The sequence below is a fragment of the Peromyscus leucopus genome, chromosome 3, assembly GCF_004664715.2.
Source record: "Peromyscus leucopus breed LL Stock chromosome 3, UCI_PerLeu_2.1, whole genome shotgun sequence".
Taxonomy (NCBI): Eukaryota; Metazoa; Chordata; class Mammalia; order Rodentia; family Cricetidae; genus Peromyscus; species Peromyscus leucopus.
Window position 1 is genome coordinate 64,149,702 of NC_051065.1, and position 24,674 is coordinate 64,174,375.

Genomic DNA, 24,674 nt, shown 5'->3' on the forward strand with positions numbered 1-24,674 from the left:
AGGTGGCCATGCCTTCAGCCCTTCCTGCTGTCCCATTGCAGGGCAAGGACTTTTTCTTGAACAAATACAGCCTCTTTTCCAGTGCGTCTTTGGTTGCAGCTTTGAACTTATTCAAGCTGTTTTTCATCACCAGACTGCATGTTTTTCTGTCTTCCTGTAACACTTGATCTTTTTCATCTTAGGCCTGAATAAAGGTAACCAGGAGCTATACCCAGACCACGGCCTGATGCTCTCCTGCTTTTACATTTTCTCCACCAATCAAACTACTTTTACATTTCTATGTATTTATCTTATGGGTATGGGTGTCTGGATGTATGTCTGTGTACCACATGCATGCCTGGTGCCCGAGGAGACCCTGGAAGAAAGCATTGGATCCCCTAGGACTTGACTTACAGAAAGTTGTGAGCTGCCGTGCTAGTGCTGGGAACTAAACCCAGGTCCTCCAGAAGAGCAGAGTACTCTTAACTGCTGAGCCATCTTTCCAGCCCTAGTCCATTACTTTCAATTTAACCTCCTTCAAGCACTCAGCTAAAAGGTCTGCTACAGCCATAAGTTGTGTTTTATGACTGAGTATCAAGGTTGACAGAACAGAGGTGAGCAACTCTCTAGAAACATCTGTATGAATGAATAAAAGGTGCAGAAGACCCATTCAGCACTAGGGTCATGATCTTGAGCTTTGGATCTGCCTTCCCACTTAACTGTACTAGAGGACTACAGGACCCCTACTATTTGTAATGTCTGCCCCAGTCCTGACTCTCAGGAGTTGTGATGCTAACTGAGAGATTACATATAGCATCCTGGAAAACATAAGCCATATGTGGATTCCAGATGCTGGTCTAGCCTGGAGAGCTTAGGCAGCACTCAGGGTACAGGAAGAAGGAATGAAGTTATCTAAACAGGAAGACCCAGAAGACAGCCAAGGCCACAGGAGCATGATAAGAACACTGTGCTGTATTGGGCCATCCAAGGGTCCAGACAGCAGCAGTAGATGGCAGAATCTGGGTGTCCAAACAACAGTAGTAGACAAGCAGAATCTTCTTCCTAATAGGACATGGATTGCTGCTGTACAGAGGGAGGCCAAGTCCTCCCTATCACTAAAGCTGTTAGTGACACTAACAGTTGGAAAACAAATTTAAAAACCAAACCCAGCCTGGTGGTGGTGGCGCATGCCTTTAATCCCAGCACATGGGAGGCAGAGGCAGGTGGATCTCTGTGAGTTGGAGGCCAGCCTGGTCTACAGAGTGAGTTCCAGGACAGACTCAAAAGCTGCACAAAGAGACCCCTTCTCAAAACAAAACAAACAAAAACCCAAAGTAACTTTCACATGAGTTACATTTGATGTCTCAGGAATTCTGGAACATTGCTTTAAAAATAACTTAAGTGTTATCTTATTTTCATTGTTCTTAAAAAGACTCTTTGTCAACAAAGGAGGTCTTTGGTATATCACATACCCTTTGCTCTAAAAAGTGGGCCGGCATGAAGAAACCACCTGCCACTGTATAGTTGTGGCATAGGTCTGGTGATCATCCGATACCTAGAAAGTCTAGTGAGTCTCTCCTCTGCTATGTAGCAGGCTGTTTTCCCTCTCCTGCTCTGGTCCCTTCATTTTCTCATGGAAGTGTGCTTAAAGTAGCCTTACTGCATTTTACTGACATAATTAAATAGGTTTTGGGGGCCCTAAATTCCTAATGACATTTAGCATCAGCTTGAAAGTTCTCCTGGAACAGAACAGAACAAGACTTCTCAGGAGGAGAGGACTGCGGCCTGTACTTGATACTTAGCTCTCTACAGCTGGACTGTTGTTGGCTTATGTTGGTATTTTAACTCCCCTTGGTAAGGAAGCTGAGATTGTCCATAATCAGAACCCTGGCTTCACCCTGATACACTGCCTGGTGATTCTGCAGGGCTGCTTTGGGGGAGATGGCTGGATTGGTGTATTTTCAGATTTTAGGAATGGGAATGAGAGGTACAAGGTTCAAGAGTGGGACACTCAGAAGCATTGTCCTCCAGGGAAACTCTTTATTGGAGGAGAATTAACAGTGTATACAGTACTGTGGAGTTCTCAGGACAGGGTCCTCCAGGAGAGGGAGAGAGAACCTTCCATTCCAATAGATAACATGGAGTGGGGGGAGGCTCTTAGTGACTACAGGCTCATAGCAGGTGTTTCCTGTTGGCTTCTGGCAGCAGATTGGAGGGTAGCAAGGCTCCACCACAGGGGATGTGGCCAGGTCTGTGGGGTCACAGCATCTGTTGTCCGACCTCTGCGACACACATACTCATTCTGTGCCCCATTTACTGACAATACCAGTGGTGAGAGCAACACTTGTGTGTCATTTAAATTGTGCCAGACATTTGGGAGGAAGCCTGGGAAGACATTTCAAAAGCAATAAAAACTTTTGTATGTTTTGAGTCACTCTGGGGAATTTTCCACTAGTAAACAATCCGAAAGGTACGATGGCTTACATTAACAAAAATACCTGGAACTCAGAAGATGAGATGAGCGGGTAGAAATGGTGAATTAGGATGTAGCCCTTCAAACACCAGCTCCAGAGGCACTGGGGTACTATGAAAACAATTCATGACGCTCTATAAAATACATGAAGAATACAAGCAGGGTGCTTATGCATCCACAAGTAATGGAGGGCATCGTCATTGCATCCGAAAGGCCAGGAATTAAATATTAACTGTGCAGTCAGTTCATCTTGCTGGCTGGCAGAGTCCTGTGTTGTTCCCTAATGCGATTTACACAGCTGCTGTCTCAGGGCGTTTATTCAGTAATTTTAATCTGATTCATAAAATTTGAAGCACATATTCCAAAGAGATGAGACATCGCTGCCCTCGTCAGATGACTATGAAGGACTGTACGGATGCCTGGAAGTTCTTGGAAGGGAGAGCCGGTTGTCAAGGAGGCGTTTGTGCCGAGCTTCTCCTTGTCCTCCTCCCTCTGCCTGGCCTCCCCGCTAACTTACTTAAGCTAATTAGTTATTTTAGTCACCAAATTAACATTTAAGTAAAACAGCATTTTGTTTCTCTAACTTACATCTCCTTTTGATTTAATATCACTATTAGACATAGAATTTGAGTTTTATCTCGGTCTCTTCAAATTAATTAATTTTGACTCTTCACAAGAGGGGTGTAATTAGGCAACTGCTCAGAGCAGCTACAGCCAGCAGAACTGCAGGATTCCTGGGGACCACAACGTGAGGTCCCCTCTCTTCCTCCAGTGAGCCACTGATAGTAACTGTCACTTGTTCCCTTTAATTAATTTTTTCCTGGAACTTCATGCACTGTTGTCCACTCTGACTTGTGAGGTGACAAGTTTGAGAGGAGAACTAAGTCCGTGCCTTCTGCCTCTTACCCTTTCCTGACCCTGAGTTCAGGGCACAGTTGTACCTGGGAACAAAGGAAGTTCTGATGGGCACCATCACAGGAGGGAGACAGGATGGCCCTGGGGCCATGGATCCTACTCAGCAGCTCACCATGGCCTGAGCCCCATGTGATGGACATGTGGTAACACTGGCAGCCCAGCGCAGCCTGCAGGCTATCTCCAATCTGAGGCTGGGTTTTGCTTAGCATGGGAATGAACTCTAGAAGAGATAGCTTTGCCTTGGCTATCACATGGTAGCTCATGCTGTCCCTCAAATGCTCTGCTTGGCTAGGGACTGATTTACTTCAACTTGAAATTCAGATTTCTGGTATCTCCTGAAAAATAGGAAGATCTGGTGGCCATGGTTCCTTTTCTCACAAAAAGCAAAATCTGGCAGGAACTCCTGTCTCAGCCCCTCAGATGGGAATAGGGCTGGCCAGCCCTACAGTGCCCACTCCTGACTCCTACCCTTCTGGTCCAAGTTCAAGGTAGGTCTTCCCCACTCAGTTAAGATAATCTCCACAGACATGTCCACAGGCTAACCTAATGTAGACAATCCTTCACTGAGATTCTCTCCTTTGATAATTCTAGACTCTGTCAAAGATTGGCAATTCAAACCAACCATCACACCAGGCCACCTCAAGACAAGTGATGCCACAAGGTCTACAGGGTAAGGGGCTAGTAGTTCTTCATACTCTGAGCACCTACAGAGTAACCAGAGGAACCCCAAACACTGCACAATCATGGCCTCATATGGCTGAAATTCTTAAGAGACCTACAAGCCCAAATACTCGATGATTCTTTTTTAATTGTATTACTGTCTTAACCGGGGTTACTATTGCTGTGATAAACCACCATGACCAAATAAACTCAGGAAGGAAAGGATTTATTAAACGTATGTTTCTGCAGCACTGTTCATCACTGAAGGAAGTCAGGGCAGGAACTAAAACAGGGCAGAATTCTGGAGGCAGGAGCTGATGCAGAGGCCATGGAGGGGTGCTGCTCCCTGGCTTGTTCCTCTTGCTCCTCATGGCTTGCTCGGCCTGCTTTCTTATAGAACCCAGGACCACCAGCTCAGAGATGTCACCACCCACCATGGGCTGGGCCCTCCCGCATCAATCCCCAATTAAGAAAATGCCATACATTTGGATCTTATGGAGGCGTGTTCTCAATTGAGGTTCCCTCCTTTCTGATGATTCTAGCTTGTATCAAGCTGACATGGAACTAGTCAGGACAATTATTTAATTTGGGGGGAATTTCATACATGAGTACTATATTTACATCATTTCCACCCCTCCCTCCCCACCCTTCAATTCTTCCTGTGTCCTTCCCAACTAGGGCCCCCACGCTGGTGTTGCTATATATACATGTGTTTAGGACTGATCAGTTGGAATCAAGAGACTTACTAACAGCCACTAGTTGCCTATAGCTTTTCATCTAGGCATAGGGCCTCATGAAATTTTAATGTTTCCTGTCCATGTTGGCACGTTAGCTGGTTTGTCATTGTGCAGGTCTTGTTTGGGTGACCATATTATAGATAGTTCGTGTGCGTATACTTCCTATTATATGTATAAGACACTATCACACGGGAGGTTTCATGGCCTCTGGCTCTTACAATCTTTCTACCCCCTCTTCTGCACTTTTTCCTGAGCCTTGCTTGTAGGAGTTACATTATAGATGTACAAACTGGGGCTAGGCACTTATTCTCTGCATTCTGACATTTGTGAATCTCTGTAGTACCCTCTATCTGTTGCAAAAACAAGTTTCTTTGATGACGGGTAAAAGCTACTGCTACCTGTGGGTGTAAGGATCAATATTTAGAACACAGTTAGAAATTATATTCATTTAAGAAAACAGGAGTAGCAGGCTCTCCTCTAGGGCCTGTGACCTCTCTGGCAGCCACAGGCAGATGGTTGGATTTTGTACCAGGCAAGAATTCCCTCCTGCTGAGCTGCCCTTAAGTCCTATTAGATGGTTGTTGTCTCCCCCTTAGATATGAGGGCCACTATTGCACCCTGGGGATATCTTGCTATTCTGGTCACTGCTGTGGTTCATGGGCTTTACAACTGGGTAGGAAGGTTGTTTGCTTTTCTCCCTTGGCAGCTTGCATAGCACCTTCCAATACTATGAGAGCCAATTCTCAGGGAAAAAGCTTCCAGATCAGTTACAGCTCAATTCCTCCAAGCCCTGTGTCTGAAGGATGTAGTGTCTTCAGCAAAAAATAGTGGAGAAAATAAGAAGCTAAGTTGTACAGCTGATGGCTTGGAGCTGAGAGAGCTTTGACTAATTCCACACTACAGTGGATTGGCCTTGGCCCCAGAGGACACCCCCCACCAAGATGTTGTTAATACCTGCATCCATGAGCTGCACCAAATCCTATGGTCTATGCCCACCCTCAGTGAGCACACCATGGCCTTAACTCCCGAATATTGGAAAATGGCAGACAGTAAAGCTAGTGCACACTTCTTTCCTTTTTCACACCATTTCATGGGTAGGGAATTCATTCCTATTGTGGTGGGAGGTTTGTTTTCTGTTTCCACGTGGAGTTGGGAACTTTTCCCTTAAAGGAAGCCTGTCAAGGCCTCTCCCTGGCACACTCAGATTGCCAGCCTTGCTGCTTTCATGCTCTTAGATCATCATTACTGTGTGAGATAAGAACGGCTTGACCACAGCAGGGCAGTATCATGACAATCAGTCTGGGGCTCCTGCTGAGTGATGAATGAGTTGGTTGTGTGTGTGCTGTATGGGTTTGCTGGGCAAAGGCACAGTTCACACCCAAGGCAGATGGCATCTGAAGGCATGTATCATGACACCCCACTTTAAATGAATCGCTTCTAGAACTTTCCATTTACTGTTTTCAGACACAGTTGACCTTGAGTAATGGATGCTGCTGACAGCAGAACTGCAAGTGAGGGGTCTGCTATAAGCCGTACCTCGGGTTCATGGGGGACATCTGTGTCTTAGCAGGCTGAGGCTGTGTCCACCTCTAATAAGAGTGCCATGCTTCCGTACTATGGAAGCACATGCTAGGGGTTACTCCTAGAGGTCACTAAATATGCTCTGAAATAAACAAGATGCAGAACTGAAGGTAGAGTTTTCCCCGGTCCTGCCTGGCCCACAGTCAGGACAAATCTCTCTCACCCGCCAGTCCCACAGCCACTCAGACCCAACCAAGTAAACACACAGAGACTTATATTACTCACAAACTGTATGGCCGTGGCAGGCTTCTAGCTAGCTGTTCTTATATCTTAAATTAACCCATTTCTATTAATCTGTAAGTTGCCACATGGCTCGTGGCTTACATCTCGCTTACCTTTTACATCTTACCTTACATCTCGCTTGTCATGGTGGTGGGTGGCTGGCAGCATCTCTCTGCCCCAGCCTTCCTGTTCCCAGAATTCTTCTCTCTCCTTGTCCCGCCTATACTTCCTGCCTGGCCACTGACCAATCAGTGTCTTATTTATTAACCAATCAGAGCAACACATTTAACATGCAGAACATCCCACAGCATCGAACATACAATTTAGCCTAAAGACAACAGATGTGGCTGAGGCTCAGGCAGTACCAAAGTCAGAGAAGATGCGTCCAAAGCTGTCAGAACACTCTTCGGTGGTAGATGGTCAACCTCCCTCCCAATCTGCTAATCGGCTACTGCGCCTTGGTGGTTTTCCTGTCATGTTTTCCCTAGTGACCTCAGTCCTAGGAGAAGTTCCTGAGTCTGACTGGTTCCGAATGGTGACAGTAGATGAGAGAAGATGGCAGAGGCAAGCTCAGAAGTCCGCCAGTCCACAAGCCTCCTTCCCCATGCACAGGGCCAGGCAGCTGTCCCTCTGACTTTGATACATGTTCAGTTGGGTTGCATGTGTGACTTCTTGTGAGTCAGTTAACCCTTTCAGTGCTCGCCTTCTGCCTCACTTCACCTTGTACTTTACATCTTCTCTCTTCATGGGTTTTACAAAGAGATTGTTCTAAAAGCAGCAAAGATTTTGCTATCTCCCCACTGTCTGCTGACAGGTAGGAGCACTTACTGTTTTACACATTTTCCCTCCATTTATGCCATTCCTACAGCACAAATCAAGAAGACAGACAGACTATAAAAAGCTTGTTAAAGGTTTGAAAACTTTTTTTTTTTCGAGACAGGGTTTCTCTGTATAGTTTTGGTGCCTGTCCTGGATCTCGCTCTGTAGACCAGGCTGGCCTCGAACTCACAGAGATCTGCTTGGCTCTGCTCCCGAGTGCTGGGATTAAAGGCATGCACCACTGCCACCCAGCAGGTTTGAAAACTTTTAAAGATGATATAAATGTCAACTCTCTAAAGACTGACACCAAACTTTACTACAATGCTAATTAGAACTCTGATAAAATTTTAGAGTTAAGCACTTAAGCTTTTATTAACATGGATTAATTTATATAATGAAGAGTCTCATGCCGTTTCCATCTTTGTGATCTAGTTCATCACATTCCCCTCCATTTGCGTCCTTTGGCTCCCTCCCACTCCTGCTGAGCCCCCTCCTTCTCCCCACTCAGCCCTTGTTGATTTTCATAGCTTCTTGGGTTTTGCTGTTTTGATGAGCCAATAAGTTTCATTAGGATTGCTTACAGGACCATAGGTAAAAGGTTAATTAAAAGAATAGGACACCTTACCAGTGACTATACCACTGGAGAAATGTCTCTCCCTTCCTCATCAACTATTAACACACAACAGAGGCATCTTAAAGAAGGAAAGGTCTGTTTGGCTCAATCCTTCATGACACAAGGCATGGAGAGATCACTTTCTTTTTAGGGGTGAAAGCTGGCAGCAGCAGCAGGAGTCCATGTCATGACAGACCAAGAAGCAGAGAGCATTAGAACTGAGGCTGGACTATACCATCAAAGGCCCACCCCTAGTGGCCTACTTCAGTCGTGTCCTATATCCTAAAGCTGGAGAACAAGCATTCAAAACACAGAACTATGGGGGATATTTCTGACTCAAAGCACAGCCTTGTCTATAAGACTGAGCACCTGAGATAGCCATGAAGTCCTCGCACTTATAGTAACATGAGCCCTGTTACTAACAGTGAAAGTTCACTAACGACATCGCACTCAGATTGACAGCAACAACACCTTTGCCCCCTTGCTGTGGCCGGGCCTGATTATTACTCCCTGAATGTTCACGTCAGTCACAAGATGGGAACAAATATTATTTCCATTTTTCAGAAGCATGAGCAAGTCAAGAAATTCTCAAACTTTCACATAGAAAATGGTGTAAACAGGATGCAAAACACGGGCTTTCTGACCTCACAGTCCAAGCTCAAAACGGTCTGACTTTACACAAAAGTGGGCGGGGAGTGGTAGAGACTAGAGAGTTCAGAAGGTGGCTCCAGGCACATGAGGCTTTGACTCTGAATCATGTCAATGGTATGAACTGAGCTGAGGGAGACAAGACCCTCCTAGAGGGCCCTGCCGGTGCCACTGGAGAGCATGTGACACCCACAAGTGCACAGAAGTCAATCCAAATTGTGATAAAGTCTATAATAGTTTTTAAAAGTCAATCACAAAAGAATTTCTCAAAAACTAGGAAGCCCAGAAGCTGAAATAAGAATGATGACTACATTTAGACTACTTGGTAACTTTTAAATTTTAGACATTAAAAACATAAATCACTACACAGATGGATGATGTTTACAATTCTGTTTACTAAGACATAACATTTGAAATCTATGAATACTTCTTCCCTGTGGGTTGGTGGAAGGCAAGGAACCAGTGGAAGGAGGGAAGGTCGCAGGAATTGCTCAGTGGAAGCTGAAACGGAGCCTGATTGTTTGGCAGTTTGTCTGTCTGTTATTCTCACTAACAGAAAAAGTGGGCCTAGGACCTAAATGTCCACAGCCATGGGGGTTTGGGGACAGGCTCATCACAAAGGCATGAGGTCGCTCTAAGACTGGGAGCTGGGGCTTCTCTGAGCATACCTCGAATGCTTGCTGCCTTGGCTGATCTTGACCTCATTGAATTCATCAGGGGCTGGATGCAGCCTGATCTGGGTGCAGGAGGCTGCATCTTCCCAGCTTCCTCCAACCTATGTTACATCAGCTTCAGCACTGCCTCCATTAATACAAATTAAAGCTAATCATTTATTTATTTAGAAAATAACTATAATCCAGAGGCCATCACTACAGATGCTAGGAAGGTCATAAAACCTTAACCCAGTAAACTTGACAACATACATAACCTGGATGACAGCATGCTTGGTGTGGTGGTTTGAATGAGAATGGCCTATATGGGCTCATGTGTTTGAATAATTGGTCCCCGGTTGATGGAACTATTTGGGAAAGATTAGAAGCTGTGGCCTTGGAGGAGGTGTGTCACAGGATATGGGCTCTCTCTGCCTCGTGGTTGTGTCTCCAGATAAAAGCTCTCTCAGCTGTTGCTCCAGAACCATGCCTGCCTGTCTGCTGCCATGCTCCATGCCATGACAGTCATGGACTCCCACCCTCTGAAACTGTAAGCCCCGAATAAATGCTTCCTTTGATAATCTTCCTTTTTGAAAAAAAAAAAAAAAAAAAAAAAAAAAAAAAAAAAAAAAAAAAAAAAAAAAACAGAAAAGGGGAAGTGCTGTGGGATGTCCTGTATGCTGTGAATATATGTTGCTATGACTGATTGATAAATAAAACACTGATTGGCCAGTAGCCAGGCAGGAAGTATAGGTAGGACAAGCAGAGAAGAGACTTCTGAGAGAAGAAGGCTGTCAGGAGATGCTGCCAGCCACCATGAGGAGAAGTGTGATGTAAGATACCGGTAAGCCACGAGCCACATGGTAACTTATAGATTAATAGAAATGGGTTAATTTAAGATATAAGAACAGATAGAAAGAAGCCTGCCATGGCCATACAATTTATAAGTAATATAAGTTTCTGCTGTGGGATGGTCTGTATGTCAAATTGCTCTGATTGGTCAATAAATAAAACACTGATTGGCCAGTGGCTATGCAGGAAGTATAGGTGGGACTAACAGAGAGGAGAAAAGAAAGAACAGGAAGGTGGAAGGAGTCACTGCCAGCCACCACCATGACAAGCAGCATGTGAAGACGCCGGTAAGCCACAAGCCACGTGGCAAGGTACAGATTTATGAAAATGGATTAATTTAAGCTATAAGAACAGTTAACAAGAAGCCTGCCACGACCATATAGTTTGTAAGCAATATAAGTCTCTGTGTTTACTTGGTTGGGTCTGAGTGGCTGTGGGACTGGCGGGTGACAGAGATTTGTCCTAACTGTGGGCAAGGCAGGAAAACTCTAGCTACAAGTTTCTGTGTGTTTAATTGGGCCTAAGCGGTAGCCAGGTGGACACAGGAATACTCCAGTTACAGTAGTGTCTTATCATAGCAATGGAAAAGTACCTAAGACAGCCCCTAATGGCTGTCATGAATTGAAGGAACAGTTTTGAAACTACATCTAGAAAATGTAAGGCTCAAGGGGCTTCTGAACATTTAAGGAAGAGATATCAATTTAATGTGAAGTTTTACTATGATATGAATATTTCCCCCAAAATTCCTGTGTCAGAAAAATAGCTCCCAAATTCTTCTGTGAATAAGGAGGTGGACTTCTTTATAATAATTGGGAGTAGATGAGGTTTTGGGGATCTGGTCCTATGATGACACCAGTGGTTTTGTAACAAGAGGAAGAGAAACCAGAGCTGGTACCCTTGCTTTTATCTCAGTGTCACAGAGCATCCAGACAAACCTCACCAGATGCCTGTGTCTCTCTCTCTTGGAGTTCCCCAATTGCAGAACTATGGACCAAATCAACTATTACTCTCTATAAATTTGTCTCAGATCCTTTGTTATAGCACTGGAAAATTGAGAAAGACAGAACAAATAGCAGAGGATGAAGAAATACTTCCTAAGTTTATTCTATAGCCAGCAGCACTTTGAGATAAAAACCCAACCAATATACTACTAGAGACCAGTTTCCCTCATGCTCACAGATACAGAAAGCTTCAACGTATCATGGGGATATTGAGCCCAGAAACATTCACAGGAGATAATACATCATGGTTGGATATAATTTATTCTGGGAATGTACAGTTGGCTTCACATCTGAAGATAAAACAATATCATTTATCATATTGACAAACTAAAGAGAACAAAACAACGAAATCACCTCATACATATATAAAAGGCATCATAAAAACCCAACAGAGACTTATGAAATCTCAGAGCAAGGTACTAATGAGTAGGTGGATGACGTCACCTTCAGAGAGCCTCAGAGGCCACCATACAAAAGGGCAAAGGCTGACTGCCTCACCTCCATAGTCCGGAAAGCTAGCAATGCCCACCTCCTTCACAGTGCCAGCACTTCTGTGGAGTGGGATTGAGTACCACGTAGGAAGAGAAGAATCTATCCACAGAAAAGATGACTATGAGGAAAATTCCAAGGAATCTATATTTTTAAAGCCACAAACCTAAACTTAGTAACACTTCTGAGTGTAAAGTCAAGATGCCCAAATCCAACAACTTGTGATTGTGTATTGACATTGAGACACCATTCATTCTTGCATCTGTGAAACATCCATCATATTACATAGAGATGAATGTAACAAAACAGAGGTGAGATCTGCATGAGAAAAACTACAAAACTGTGGGGGGAGACTAAAGATGGGAAACAGCAGCCTTCCTTTCGAGGAGAACAGACAGTGTGAGATAAAGTGGTTGTTAACTTGGCAAATGGTTAGCTCACAGGAAAACAAGCAGAATGGTGCCTTATGGAACACAGAGACAAGGCTGTTTGTGACTTCATCTGTCACTAGCCATTGAAGGATTTACCTAGAAGGTGGCCTTAAGGAAATGAAAGCTTGGAAGATTCCAGGCAGAGAAGAGGAAGTGTATACCTTGCAGGGTTCCATGCCTGGCCTGCTCTGGGATGGAGTAGAGAAAGGAATAATGGGAGAGAAGCATAAAGAAGAGAAATGGGCAGGCTATGGTGAGGGGACAGGGCCAGGCTGGGCCTGCTGGTCCTCAAAGCTGTAGTGGTGACCCCTGGTGAAGTGAAAAGCTCATGGGGATTTCCAGCAGGGAACTAGATGGTGAATTACACATTTCAAAGTGTAACACCCTAACCACCGAGGGGAAACTGGTTGCCAATCAAGTCAAGAGCCAGGGAAGGATCTCAAGGAAGTGTGCTCACCCCGGTGAGGGTGCCAGCTGAAGCAAGAGCGTGGGGGCTCAGAACATATTTCTACAGAAAGCTCAGAGAATTCTGAGCAACTGAATAAAAGATACAAAAGAGTAGAGAGAAGGGGAGAAAAGAGGGTGGCGGGGGAGGAGAGGGGAGTTAGACGCCACTGTGAGCAGTTACTCTCATCTGAGAGGAGGGAGGAAAAACGGAAGCTGGAAAGAGAGGACAGAGGATGGGGATGAGCACCAGACATCCAGGTAGAGCTGCAAGGAAACAGTTTGTCTACTTAAGGTCCCATCCAGGCTTTGGGTGTCTCAGCAGGGTATGTGTACACTGGACTCCTCGGGGGTAGCTGCGTGTGGTTTTTAGAGTCCTAAGATTACATGGTGTCACTTAAGGAGTGGTTTTCTCTAGAAAAGTGAAGGTCTCAATGTTAGACCTGCACCCCGAGGCCTGGAGCCAGAGAATATGGGAAGCTCTAAACAGCAAGAAAAGACATAGGAGGGAGGTGGTCGAGCGTGCGTGCGTGCGTGCGTGCGTGCGTGCCACTGATTGCAGACAGTACTCTAGAGAGAGGGGAGGGATAGGTTGTCTAGTATGGTGACAGCTGAACTATGGCATTTACCAAAACAACACCCTGGGTACCGGGAGAAGAGTGATGTGGGCTAAATAGTGGGGGTGGGATGCAGGAGTTCAGGAGAGAGCAGGAGAACATCAGAGCATAGAATACTCTCAGGCACCTTCAGCTGGTCAATCTTGTGCAGATAAGGCCAACATGACCTGTACCATAGATAACAAGGAGTGACTATGCCTAGGAGCTAAACTACCACAGAAACCCCAAGTGACACCTACAGTGGTCAAAACTGAGAGACAATCACATTACAAATTACTTCAGAGGAGGGTGGGACTGTGTGTCCACATATCCACAGTGGGGTATAAATCATTTGAGGAAAATGATTTATCAAAATTTGTTGAACTTTTTTTTAAACTACCATTCATCATCATCCTAGCCCTTAAATGCTTAACCTTTAAAAACAGTTACAGGCCCACATCCATAGAGACACGTGGGTAGAGTCTTTAGTGTGGTGCTGCTCTTAGTCACAGCGGATGGGAGCTGCTGTACAGTTGCTCCCCTGCTCACAGTTTCTGGAGCTGAGATTCTCCATGTGATGAGGTTTACTGCACCCCACAGGATTACACTCTCAGAACATTGGAGTCATCTCCATCATGGCATGAACACATTTGAGCCATCCTGCATTGGTCCTGCGTTGGTGTGTCAGCTGAGACAGAGCACAGAACATTCTGCTTTCTTGCTCAGCTCTCACACTGTGAACAGTTGCTCCTTCTCTGTGGACTGCAGAGCACTGTGTTTGCCACATGTTTATTTGTGGGTGTTCTCACACTTACAGGGGTTCCCAGGTCTAGTGCTCCTGAGAACTGGAAGGTTGTAGTGTGTGCACCCAATGGAGATAATGTGGGTGCAGGCTCAGCTTTGTGTGGCTGTTCCAGTGCTTCTGGCCAGGAGTTAATGCTAATGGTTCAGCCATGCCTAGTCAGTCAGGTATCTTTCAACAGAAACACACAATTCAGAACACTACATCTTGATCAGGTGGTGAAAATGTGGACACAGAGGCATGAGGAGCAAAGTCCTGGGTTCCCCTAGATGTGGGGATCCAGCGTGCACTGATTTGGTGTTCACGGTGGCTTTTGGAATGCAGCCGCTGAGAACCACCCTGCCTTTAGTGAAGACTGACTGCATGAATGAAGGCACATGAAGGTTATACATCTAGCACAAAGAGCAATAATCCAGACAAACCAGCTCCTTGCAATCATCTCCTTAAGATCTCATTGCATGAGAAGAAGCTGAGACACAAAGATGCATAAGGCATTATCACTTTCAACGGTGTGGCTCACTCTCTAAGTGGTCACTGCAGCACTGTGGAGTGATGGACACCAGGCCAATGATGAGGGCCTTCGGGTGGGTGGGGTGGGGTCAGAGCAGGAGTGTGTGCAAGGGCAGAGGGCAGGGTAGGTCAGAGGAACCTCGTGGTTGGTGATGCACGTATCCACATTGAGGGCTGGAGACAAGGGAATTTGGCAGAAAAGCAAGCATGCCCTCTGTGTGCTGACTCCCAGGGAATCCCACATGGTAAAGAGACAAGTTACAGAACAGTGTGTTACTTCTGTTTAGTAACAACTCTGCTGAGCTTATGCTTCTAAATATAAGAATGAAAGAAAAAGATGATAATTAGGCATTGAGAGATTGGGGGTCTTACAGGAAAATGATGCTTGTTTTTATGTTTGTTTCCATTGATTTGCTTCAGCAGACGCAGTAAGGACTGTTTTGTTGAAACTTGAAATACAGCACAAACAGAATTTTTGAAAGCATCAATTAGCTACATTTTGATTGGCTAACTAAGAAAAGATATAGCTGTACTTAATATTACTGGTTCACTGCTTAGCTTATCTCAGTAGAGGATTTTGAGGGTGTCTCTAGTGTTACTAGGACTCAGAGTTGTTATGGGCGACACCTGTAAATTCTGTTTTCTTTTTTCCTCTTAGGAATCCTTAAGAGCCATCAGATATGAAATATCCCCGGATAAGGAGTATGCGTTGTTTTCCTATAATGTGGAACCGGTAAGTCTCTTTCCCTTAGGTAGAGGAATGATCTTCTATGCTGCTACCTTCTGGGAGTGCTTCCTGAATGCACCTCCAACCCTGAGACAGCCCCTTTCATGTGTCATGCTGCCACATGGCAGAGAGGAGAGACATAAAATCATTCTTGGCAGGAAAAACAATGACTCCTTTTAAGAGCTGTTTCCTGGGGTTTCCTGGGGGACATGAGTCTCCTTGGAGCTACCCCTGTACTTCTATTCCCTGGTTCCCAGTGAATTGATCAATTTTAGCCCTGAAACAAAAGGCAGCTGCCAGTGGGTTCTGCCTGCACTCCCTGGCCATGCCAGCGTCCTGATGAAAGTTAAATCACTTTCCCTTATGTATATTCTTGTTTGCTGGTGCTTTATCAATCTCCTGCACCCTAAAACTTGCTGAAAATTTCTCACCCTGGGTTTGAGCAGCTGCCTAAACATCCATTCCCTGGCTGGCTCTTTCTCATTCCCAGCCCCTTCCAGTTTACTGGTCTCCGGTTCTCCTGAGATCATCTAATTAGTGTTTCTTGCCTCTCCCATGGGGTAAAAGCTGCTGAGAGGTGTCTCCCATCAGAGAGGCTCTGTGGTGAGCCTTGCATGAGAAGGGGTATTGATTTCAATCTTGTGGCATAAGCTGGAGAATTGGTGTGTGTGGAGCAGCAATCCAATTCTAAATTTTCTAAAAAGTTTGGCAACCAGGCTATTTATGGATATTTCAACCTTATTACAATAAATGTAGACCTTTGAAACTCTCTCTTAATTTTTTGAATATCTGTTATCCAAGAGTGTTCATTTTCAGTCTTTAAATTCTCTGGGACAGTTGGGCATCTGGGTCTGTTTGCTCGGGTGAGTCTCAATTCTAAAGGGAGAGCTTCGACCTCGGCACTGCCCTATTTGGTGTGCCCAGCCCTCAGCTGGCTGCCTGAAGCTTTGAGCAGCTGAGCATGGTATCCACAGAGGACAACTCTCACAGCTCCCTTCACCACCCTCAGAAACTCCCAAAGTTTGGTGCATTCAGGCACCCCAAGTGCTCTGGATTTTCTGCTCCAGACTGAAGTTCAGGCTATCTTAAATCGTTTAATCACTGAATCAGCCAACGGGGGTCCAGTGTGTCCTGCCCCCCAGAAACCTTCAAAGCGAATCTTGTATTTCTTCCTCAGAATGTTCTGAAGGAGACTGTCAGGTACTCAGTGGCACAGGAGTGCTCTTGTGCTTGGTTCCATGTATCTGTGCATAAAAGGATCCTGTGCCAGCTTCTCTCCTCTTCCCCAGGACTCCTTTGAAAGGACACCCTGGGGTCCCATCACAACTGACAGCCATTTGGTAAAGATGATTTTGTCTAACATGAGTCTTTGGGTTTTGGGGTTTTTTTTGTTTTGTTTTGCAAGAGATTGACAATGGTTTCTGATAATTATTAAAATATTACACTTGCCATACTGGGGGGGGGACAGTGGGTAATAGCTTTTGTTTTTTTAAATATTTTTTATAAGAAATTTTCTACTCACCCTGCATACCACCCACAGATTCCCCCCTTCCCCCTCCTCCCACCCCCCCCTCTCCCTCCCAAGCCACCCCTAATCCCCACATCCTCCAAATCAAGGTCTCCCATGGGAAATCGGCAGAGCCCAGCACACTAAGCCAAGGCAGGTCCAAGCCCCTCCTCGCTGCACCAAGGTGCCACACCACAAGCACTGGGCTTCCAAAAGCCTGCCCATGCACCGGGGATGGATCCCAATCTCTCTGCCCGGATGTCCCCAAACAGTTTGAGCTAAACAGCTGTCTCCCATATCCAGAGGACCTAGTCTAGTCCCATAGGCACTCCACAGCCATTAGTCCACAGTTCATTTTTCTCCACCAGTGTGGCTGGTCATCTCCGCATGTCTTCCCATTGTGGTCTAGACACCCCTCTCCCTGTGCCCTCGGAATCCCTCCTCTCTCCATGGAGCTCAGCCCGGCGCCCCTGCATCCACTGCCATCAGTCACTGGATAAAGGCTCTATGATCACAGTTAGGGTATTCACTAGACCAGTCACCAGAATAGATCAGTCCAGGCACCCCCTCAACCACTGCCAGCAGTCCAAGGTGAGGTCATCCCTGTGGATTCCTGAGAGTTTCCCCGGCACCCTGCCTCTTCCCACTCCCATGATGTCTTCATCTATCATGGTATCTCCTTCCCTGCTCTCCCACTCTGTTCCCCACTCCAGCTCGACCCTCCCATTTCCCTATGTTCTCACCCCCATTAGTCTTAACACATGGAACACTAGCTAGAAATGAGACCTTTGATTTGACCCTTTCTCACTCAGCAGTTTTTATTGAAATCTAAAATAGGGTCAAAAACAAAAGTTCCATTAGTTTTCTCAGCCAAAAGAAAACACAAAAATTTGAAAGGTCAGAGAACAATAAAAACATTTAAATATTTAAAAAAAAGTATTTGCTTCTTGTGATAAACACCATGAGCAAAAGCAACTTAAGAGAGTAAAGAGGTGTTTTTTTTTTGGGGGGGGGGGGTGTGACTCTTCCAAGTCAGGATCCATCATCAAGGAAAATTGGGGCTAGAATGCAAGGCAAGAACCTGGAGGTGGAAACCATAAAGGGAGCGTGATTGGCCCACTTTCTGGCTTGCTCTCTGCTAGTGTCCTTATACAGCCCAGACCCCCTTGCTAGGGCTGATGCCTCCAACAGTGGGCTGAGCCCACTCTTACCAATCATCAGTCAAGACAGTTCCTCACAGACTTGCCCCAGCCACTAGGATGGAGGTGCTTCTTCAGGTGAGGTCCCTTTCCCAGGTAACTCTAGACTGTGTCCAGTTAACAATAAAAACTAACCAGCAAAATATGAAAATTCCATAGTTAAAAGTCCATCTATACTTGTAACTTGAGCAGAAGCAGTTGCTAGTGGTTTCAGTACCGAGTGGCCACTATGCCATCAATTGTGAGCACAGATTCCCAGAATCCCTTCTGTTTCTGGAGGAGACAGGAAAGGGGATGTGCATGGATTCCTGTTTGTCCATCTGGTGGGGGGGACGTCCTAACCAGATGAACAAAGTTGTAAACATTTCTAGAAAAGGGGGTGGGTGCTTTCACAGGGTAAGTCCTAACCTGTAATTATGGAATAAGTGGGATGGAACAAGGCTTCCTAAGCTGTGGTTAGTAATTATTATTAAGAGGGTTAGGTTAGCAATATAATGATTAATTTACTAATAATATAAAATAATTCATACGCAAAGAAATCTGAGAACTGTAATTAAAGTTAAGTGTTTCCTTACTGCAGCACACGGTTGAAAGGTTTAGTATCCCCAGGGGGTGCACAGCATTTCCCAAGGGACCTTTTTTTCAGTTTTAACATAGTGTCTGTATTAATTTTTTTCATACATCGTATTCTGATTACATTCCTTCCCCCTACCCAACTCCGATCAAATCCCTCTCACTACCCTATCTACCCAACTTCATACACTCTCTCTCTCAGGGAAAAATAATACAAAACAAAAAGTGCATACATAAAAACATCAGGGTCCATTTTTTTCTCTACTCCCAAGGGTAGGCCTGCCCTGGTATGGTTGACATACCCCATATCACTCCATGGAGAAAACCAGCCCTTCCTCTCCCAACAGGCATCAACCACAAATAGCTCCTTGGTTAGGGCTGGGACTCCAGGCTCTCCTCCCTGTGAAAATGTAACTTATCAAGTATATTTGATTGAGAATAAACTCAATCATGTTTCTCCAGACATAAAGTACCTGTGGGTCTGTAAGCAGTGTGCCTGGAATGTGGAGTATCATGTTTCTATGCACGTGGTCCCGGTCTTATGGTTGCAAAGCGTATCTATTTTCTATTTTCCCCATCTCATCTCTTCCCTAACAATTATTCCTGCCTCAAAGAGCTAATGTTTGTCACATGAGTTCTGTTTCAGAGAAAGAAAGAACTTCCTGTGATTTCTTAGGGCACATCTTCTAGAGAATTCTCTTAGAACTGAGCTAGATGTCAGGGGAATAGTAGGTTTTAATTTGTAGTTTGAAAGTGATACTAACTCCCAATAAGGAAAAAAAATGCTTTAGAACAAGCCTGCTTCATTAGTGCAGTCCTGTTCCTTTGTGCAGAGAGTGGCTGGCAAGCATGACACATTTCCTAAACTCTGCAGAGGAAGAGGAAAGATAATTGAAACTGCAATATCTTAGATCATTTCAAAATATATGCACTTTGTGAGAGGAAAGAGAAATTCTATCTGCAAAAGATTCTCACTTAGATAACACTTTCCTTAAAAGCCCTGAATATTTGCAAATAATTTGACTTCCATGTTTAAAGATGACATTGAGAGGCACTGTTTTTAAAGCCCCTTAACACCATTCTATCCCAAATAAAATAGCATTTTGTCCAAAAGATGTTCTAAATAAAGGCCCAGGCATTCAGTCACCAATGCATGTAACAAGAGACCTCAACACTCAGTGGCTTAAAACAAACAGTATCATGGTTTCTATGGGTCAGAAATCAGAGCTCAGGTTAGCTGGATCTGTTGACTTTGAGTCAACAGGCTGATGTCAAGAGTCGTTATCATGCCTGGGTGTTGTGGCACAGACCTGTAATCCCAGCACTTGATATGCTGAGGCAGGAGGACTGGTATGAGTCCAGTACTATAGTTCGGAGGGGAAGGGGTCTATGTAGCATCTTTATTCTACTGATCCTGAAACACAACAACAGTGAGACAGCAAAACTCATCTCCTTTCTCCATAAACATTGACATGCAAGTACTGAGTTGCATAATGAGTTATAGATCAGGACCCTGTTCGAAAACTGTTCTCCTCCTCCTCCTCCTCCTCCTCCTCCTCCTCCTCCTCATCATCATCATCATCATCATCATCTGGGCTACAGTTACATCTTGAGGCTCTGGTGAGGAATGGTCCATCCCAAGTTCCTTCACATGGATATTGACAGGGATCCCTGATGGACTATAGATCAGAGAATAGACTCAGGATCTCCCTCCAAAGACCCTGGAAAATTTAGTGGCTTGTTCCTTGGAGCAGCAAGCAAGAAGAGTGTTGACAGGGCAGGTGCTGTCAGTACTTCTGATCCATTGCAGAGGCCCCCTCATCTTACCATAGTCCATTTGCTAGATACGGGGTCCAGCCCATCACAAGAAGTATGGACTGGCGAGTTGGGAAGTCTCTGAAGCTGTTTCAGAGCTTGCCCCTGTACCTATGTCTCCTTGGCCCTCTTTCTCACATGGCTCCCAAAGCTCCAAGAAGTGAGAGAAACAAGGAGGTGTGAGTTCAGCATGGCCTTGAGAGAGTACCTGTGCTGGGGGGATGGATGTTCCCCTCACTCTTTTTCAGTGTTTGCATGATTACCAAGTTTGTTGGAGAAGGGAGATGAGCTAGTTGTTAGTGACTCAGAATTACTAGGCTAGCCAGTATGGGTAACACCTTCCCTGCCTGGATTCGATACAGATTTAATAAATGGTGAAGAAGGAGCCTAACACAGTTCTTAATAGGTGATGCTCCTCTGTCTCACCATTTTTGTGTGTTCAGGATCAGTAGACTAAAGACACAACATAAACCCTCAAACTATAGTATTACTATGATTGTCTTGAGAATCCAAGTTAAAAAAAAATCTGATTTTGTGTGTGTATGGTAATTTTTCTACCAAATCTAAAACTTAGCGACAAACTTATATAGTTAGATTTCCTTGAGTTTGCTGGTACATTTCTTAAAGAATTTTGTAAGTTATGTACTCATAAGGGAAAATATCACCCAAAATGAGCCCTATCTTATGTTGTACTTGCTGATGGCACCCCTGGCCAGCCTGGGGTGGCAGTCAGGTGCTCTGTTATTCTATATACAGGTGGTGATTTGTAGAGATGACTGAGATGCATACCTAGTGTCATTACCAAGTCATATGACTCTTGGCCATCTCCAACATGCCCTGTGGGCATTGGCACTGAAGCCAGAAATTGACCTGTGAGACTTGAGCAGCCCCAGGTAATTATCCTTCCTGGGAGACAAAAAGTGGCATTTTCTTTATTCTCTAACTCTTAAAATATTTCCTATGCTGGTTTTTAGCCAAGTAGCAGACATTTGATCATTTTTGCTTTTCTCCAAGTTGGGTAACAAATGCCAGTGATGAATCAGGAAGTTGAAAGATCCCACACCCCAGCAGCTTCTGCCTCAGAGGGGAGTGGTGTGAGGTACCATGGTTGGCTCCCTCCTCAGACCAGCTTCCTCCTCAGAATAGACAGGCCACCTTCTCCTTCTCCTCTTCCTCCTCCTCCTCCTCCTCCTCCTCCTCCTCCTCCTCTTCCTCCTCCTTCTCTGAGGAGAGGAAGTATGCTGAACAGCTTCCACCTCACAGAGATGATTGGTGCTGTATAAGCCTCCTTTTCACAGGAGAGAGGTGTCCTGTACAGTTTCCTTTCAGGGAAGAGGAGTGTGAAGAACCATGTATGGCTTCTTCCTCAGAGGGAAGAGATGTGAGGTACTCTGTCCTCCTCCCTCCTCAGAGCACATGGTGTGCTGAGTACAGCTACCCCCTCAGATGAGACAGGGTGCTATGCAAACATTCTCCTCAGAGGGCAGAGGTGTCCTGTACAGCTTCTTCAGGACAGAAGGCTGTGAGGTGCCATTCACAGCTTCTTCCTCAGAAGAGAGAGAAAGCTGTGTAGAGCTTCCTCCTCAGAATGGAGATGGTGCTGTGTAAGCTTTCTCCTCAGAGGGCAGAGAAGTGTGAGGTACCATCTACAGCTTCTTGCTCAGAGCACATGGAATGTGCTATGTATAGCTTCCTCCTCGGAGGGGAGAAACTTATTCAGATGAGAGAGCTGCCCTGTCTACCTTCTGAGAGAGAGAGAGAGAGCGAGAGCGAGAGCGAGAGCGAGAGAGAGAGAGAGAGAGAGAGAGAGAGAGAGAGAGAGAGAGAGAGAGATGAGTGTAACTTCCTCCTCAGAGGGGAGATGATGCCATATGCCATATAAGCTGCCTCAGAGGAAAGGGGCATCCCATTTAGTTTCCTTGTCATAGGAGAGAAGGTGCATACAGCTTGTAGCTACATGCGTCTCCCCTTACATACTTAACCCCACTCAGTACAAAAGAAAGACATTTTCATGCTGTGCTGTGCACTACAGGAGTGAAACAAATTTCCTATTCAAGAAAAATCTTTTTCCTGCACTTTGTTAGTTAATGTAGCCTATTTTACTGTCTGAGGGACTTTGAAATGTATTATTTATGTAAAGCTGGAAATGACCCAAACATGAATAGACCTGATTCAGCATATTTGGTGAAATGAATCCCATCTAAATTCCATGGTCTTCCATGCACATCTTTGGTGGATTGTGTGTGTATGCATGCATGTGTATGTGTAATCATTATTATTATTATTATTATTATTATTATTATTATTATTATTAAAGAACATGAGGGCTAGAGAGATGGCTCAGTGGTTAAGGATGCATATTGTTCTTTCCAAGGATCTGAGTTCAGTTCTCAGCACCCACATTAGGTTGACTCAAAAGTCAGTGCCTGCAGCAAGACCTCAGCCTGCTTGGCTAGTCCTGATTCCCCAGCAGCTCCTGTGATGGTAGGAGGGGAGATTGGCTTTCAGTAATGCTCCCTCTTCTCTGGAGAAGATGAGCAGCCTACAGGACTCCATGGAATTGCACCCGCTGACACCCACATTTCCCTTTCTGTGTGTCCTTCCAAACAGCGGTCTTTAGTAGCCAGATCTCTTTGGGGGGGGGGCGTGTTTTGTTTTTGCTTAACTTTGCTTTGTAATTTCATACAAAGTAATGGGTTTCATTGTGGCCTTTTCATCCCTATTTTGGTCTTGTTGCTCCTCCTCCCCAAACCTGCTGCCCACGCCTTTGCTCAAGCTTGCTGCTCCCCTTCCCCGTTTCCTCCCTCTGCTCCCATGCTGTGTGTGTTTGAGTACCTTCCTCTCTCCAGCACTTTTTTGCTGTCATGGTCACCTTTCTAGGTTAATGACCTACACTACCCTGTATATATATGAAACTTACGATCTAGGATCTTGCATGAGAGAAAACATGAAAATATGTGGTATTTGTCTTTTAGAGTCTGGTTTATCACGTTTAACATAGTAATCTCCAGTCCCATCCATTTTCCTGAAAATGTCTTGACTTCCTTTGCAGCTAAACCCAGTTCAATTGTGCATATATACCATATTTTTTCTGCATTTGTCTGTTGATGAACATCTAGCCTGTTCCATCTCTTAGCACGAATGAGTAGTGTGTTGACAATAAATGCGGTTGTCGGTATGTCAGATATCCAAGTTGCAGAAAACTGAGCAAAAATGGTAGAAGCTAGAATTCTTATCAGAAAATAAATGCACAGGTTATGTATTGAACGAAGACAGAGCTTATGATGAGGTTAATAGAAGAAATGGGCCAAGAAGGGAGGAGTCAAGGAGCCAATGGATGTTAGCCAGCTGTCCTGGAAGTAAGGGGTAGCCCCTTACTGGGGGATACACTCAATGATTCTTTGGGGAGAGGGGGGACTAGAGAATTGGAGACAGGTCTCATTGTGGGAGATGACACCAGAAAGGGCTCCCAAAGGGGACAGGATGACCTCCTGAGGCCAGGCTCTATGTATGTAGGACATGGAAGCATCAGCATTCCTGGGAGAAGCAAGGACCATAGAAGCAGCAGGTGTTTGGGAAGTGAGGGGCAGTGGAGAATTGGAGCACACAAGCAAGCTAATAGGCATAGCTGAAGCCAGCTGGGGGACAGCACTGGAGACCGCCTGCCTCAGCATCCGGATCACGGCTGTGATAATGTGATCACAATAATAACTCTTAAAGACCACCAGACTCTGCGGGGACAGACTCTGCACAAGCTAACGTAACCAGTGAAGTTTGTGTAATTGGTAATAAAGAAAATGAAATGTAAATGAGGAGAGACACAGGTTTGCTAAGTGACAAGGTCAGATATTACACAGAGCATACTTAATTGTCTTTACTGTGAATGCCCATCACAGTGATGTAGCAAGGGGGTGAAAGACTCAAGTCCTTCCTGAAAGATTTGTTCTTATTTCCCATTCTGCTGTCTATGATTGAGGGAGAGCTGGTTAACAGCAATTATATGCAGAGACTCAAGGCTGATTAATATGGAACAAGCTACCCTGGCCATCTGAGCAAACAATTAGGACTTGGAGACTTCCTGTGGACCATTATCTCTACTTTGTGGCTGGAGATTTTCATACTCCTGAAAACCATAAGGATTAGTCAACGTGGTGGGTTAGGAATGACTCTACTTGTGATTCAGCCCCCGTTGTGTCACAGAAATGATTTAAGCAAAATGTGTAAGTCAGATGCCATCTGCAGCCTTGCCGAGTGTATGACACAATCGTCCACTTAGCATGGGTGATATTGAACAGCCAGAAACACTCTAGAATATGTGCTTGCTTTCCTTGCAGGCCACCAGAATGATGATTCCAATAGTAGTAGACTGACTTTGCAAGGTGTGATTTCAAAACCTTTTGAGTTCCCACTTAGTCCTCAGTGTGTTCCCCA

At 45.0% G+C, this 24,674-nt stretch overlaps 1 protein-coding gene across 4 annotated transcripts in view; it reads left to right on the forward strand.

Moving 5' to 3' along the window:
* The window catches only part of Dpp6 (dipeptidyl peptidase like 6), an 876,452-nt gene that overhangs the window by 625,799 nt on the left and 225,979 nt on the right, over window positions 1-24,674 (forward strand). For all 4 annotated transcript variants that reach the window (XM_037204345.1, XM_037204347.1, XM_037204344.1 and 1 more), the window contains exon 5: window positions 15,081-15,155. In XM_037204345.1, coding sequence (XP_037060240.1) covers window positions 15,081-15,155 — 75 coding nt within the window. The remainder of the gene's footprint in view (window positions 1-15,080; window positions 15,156-24,674) is intronic.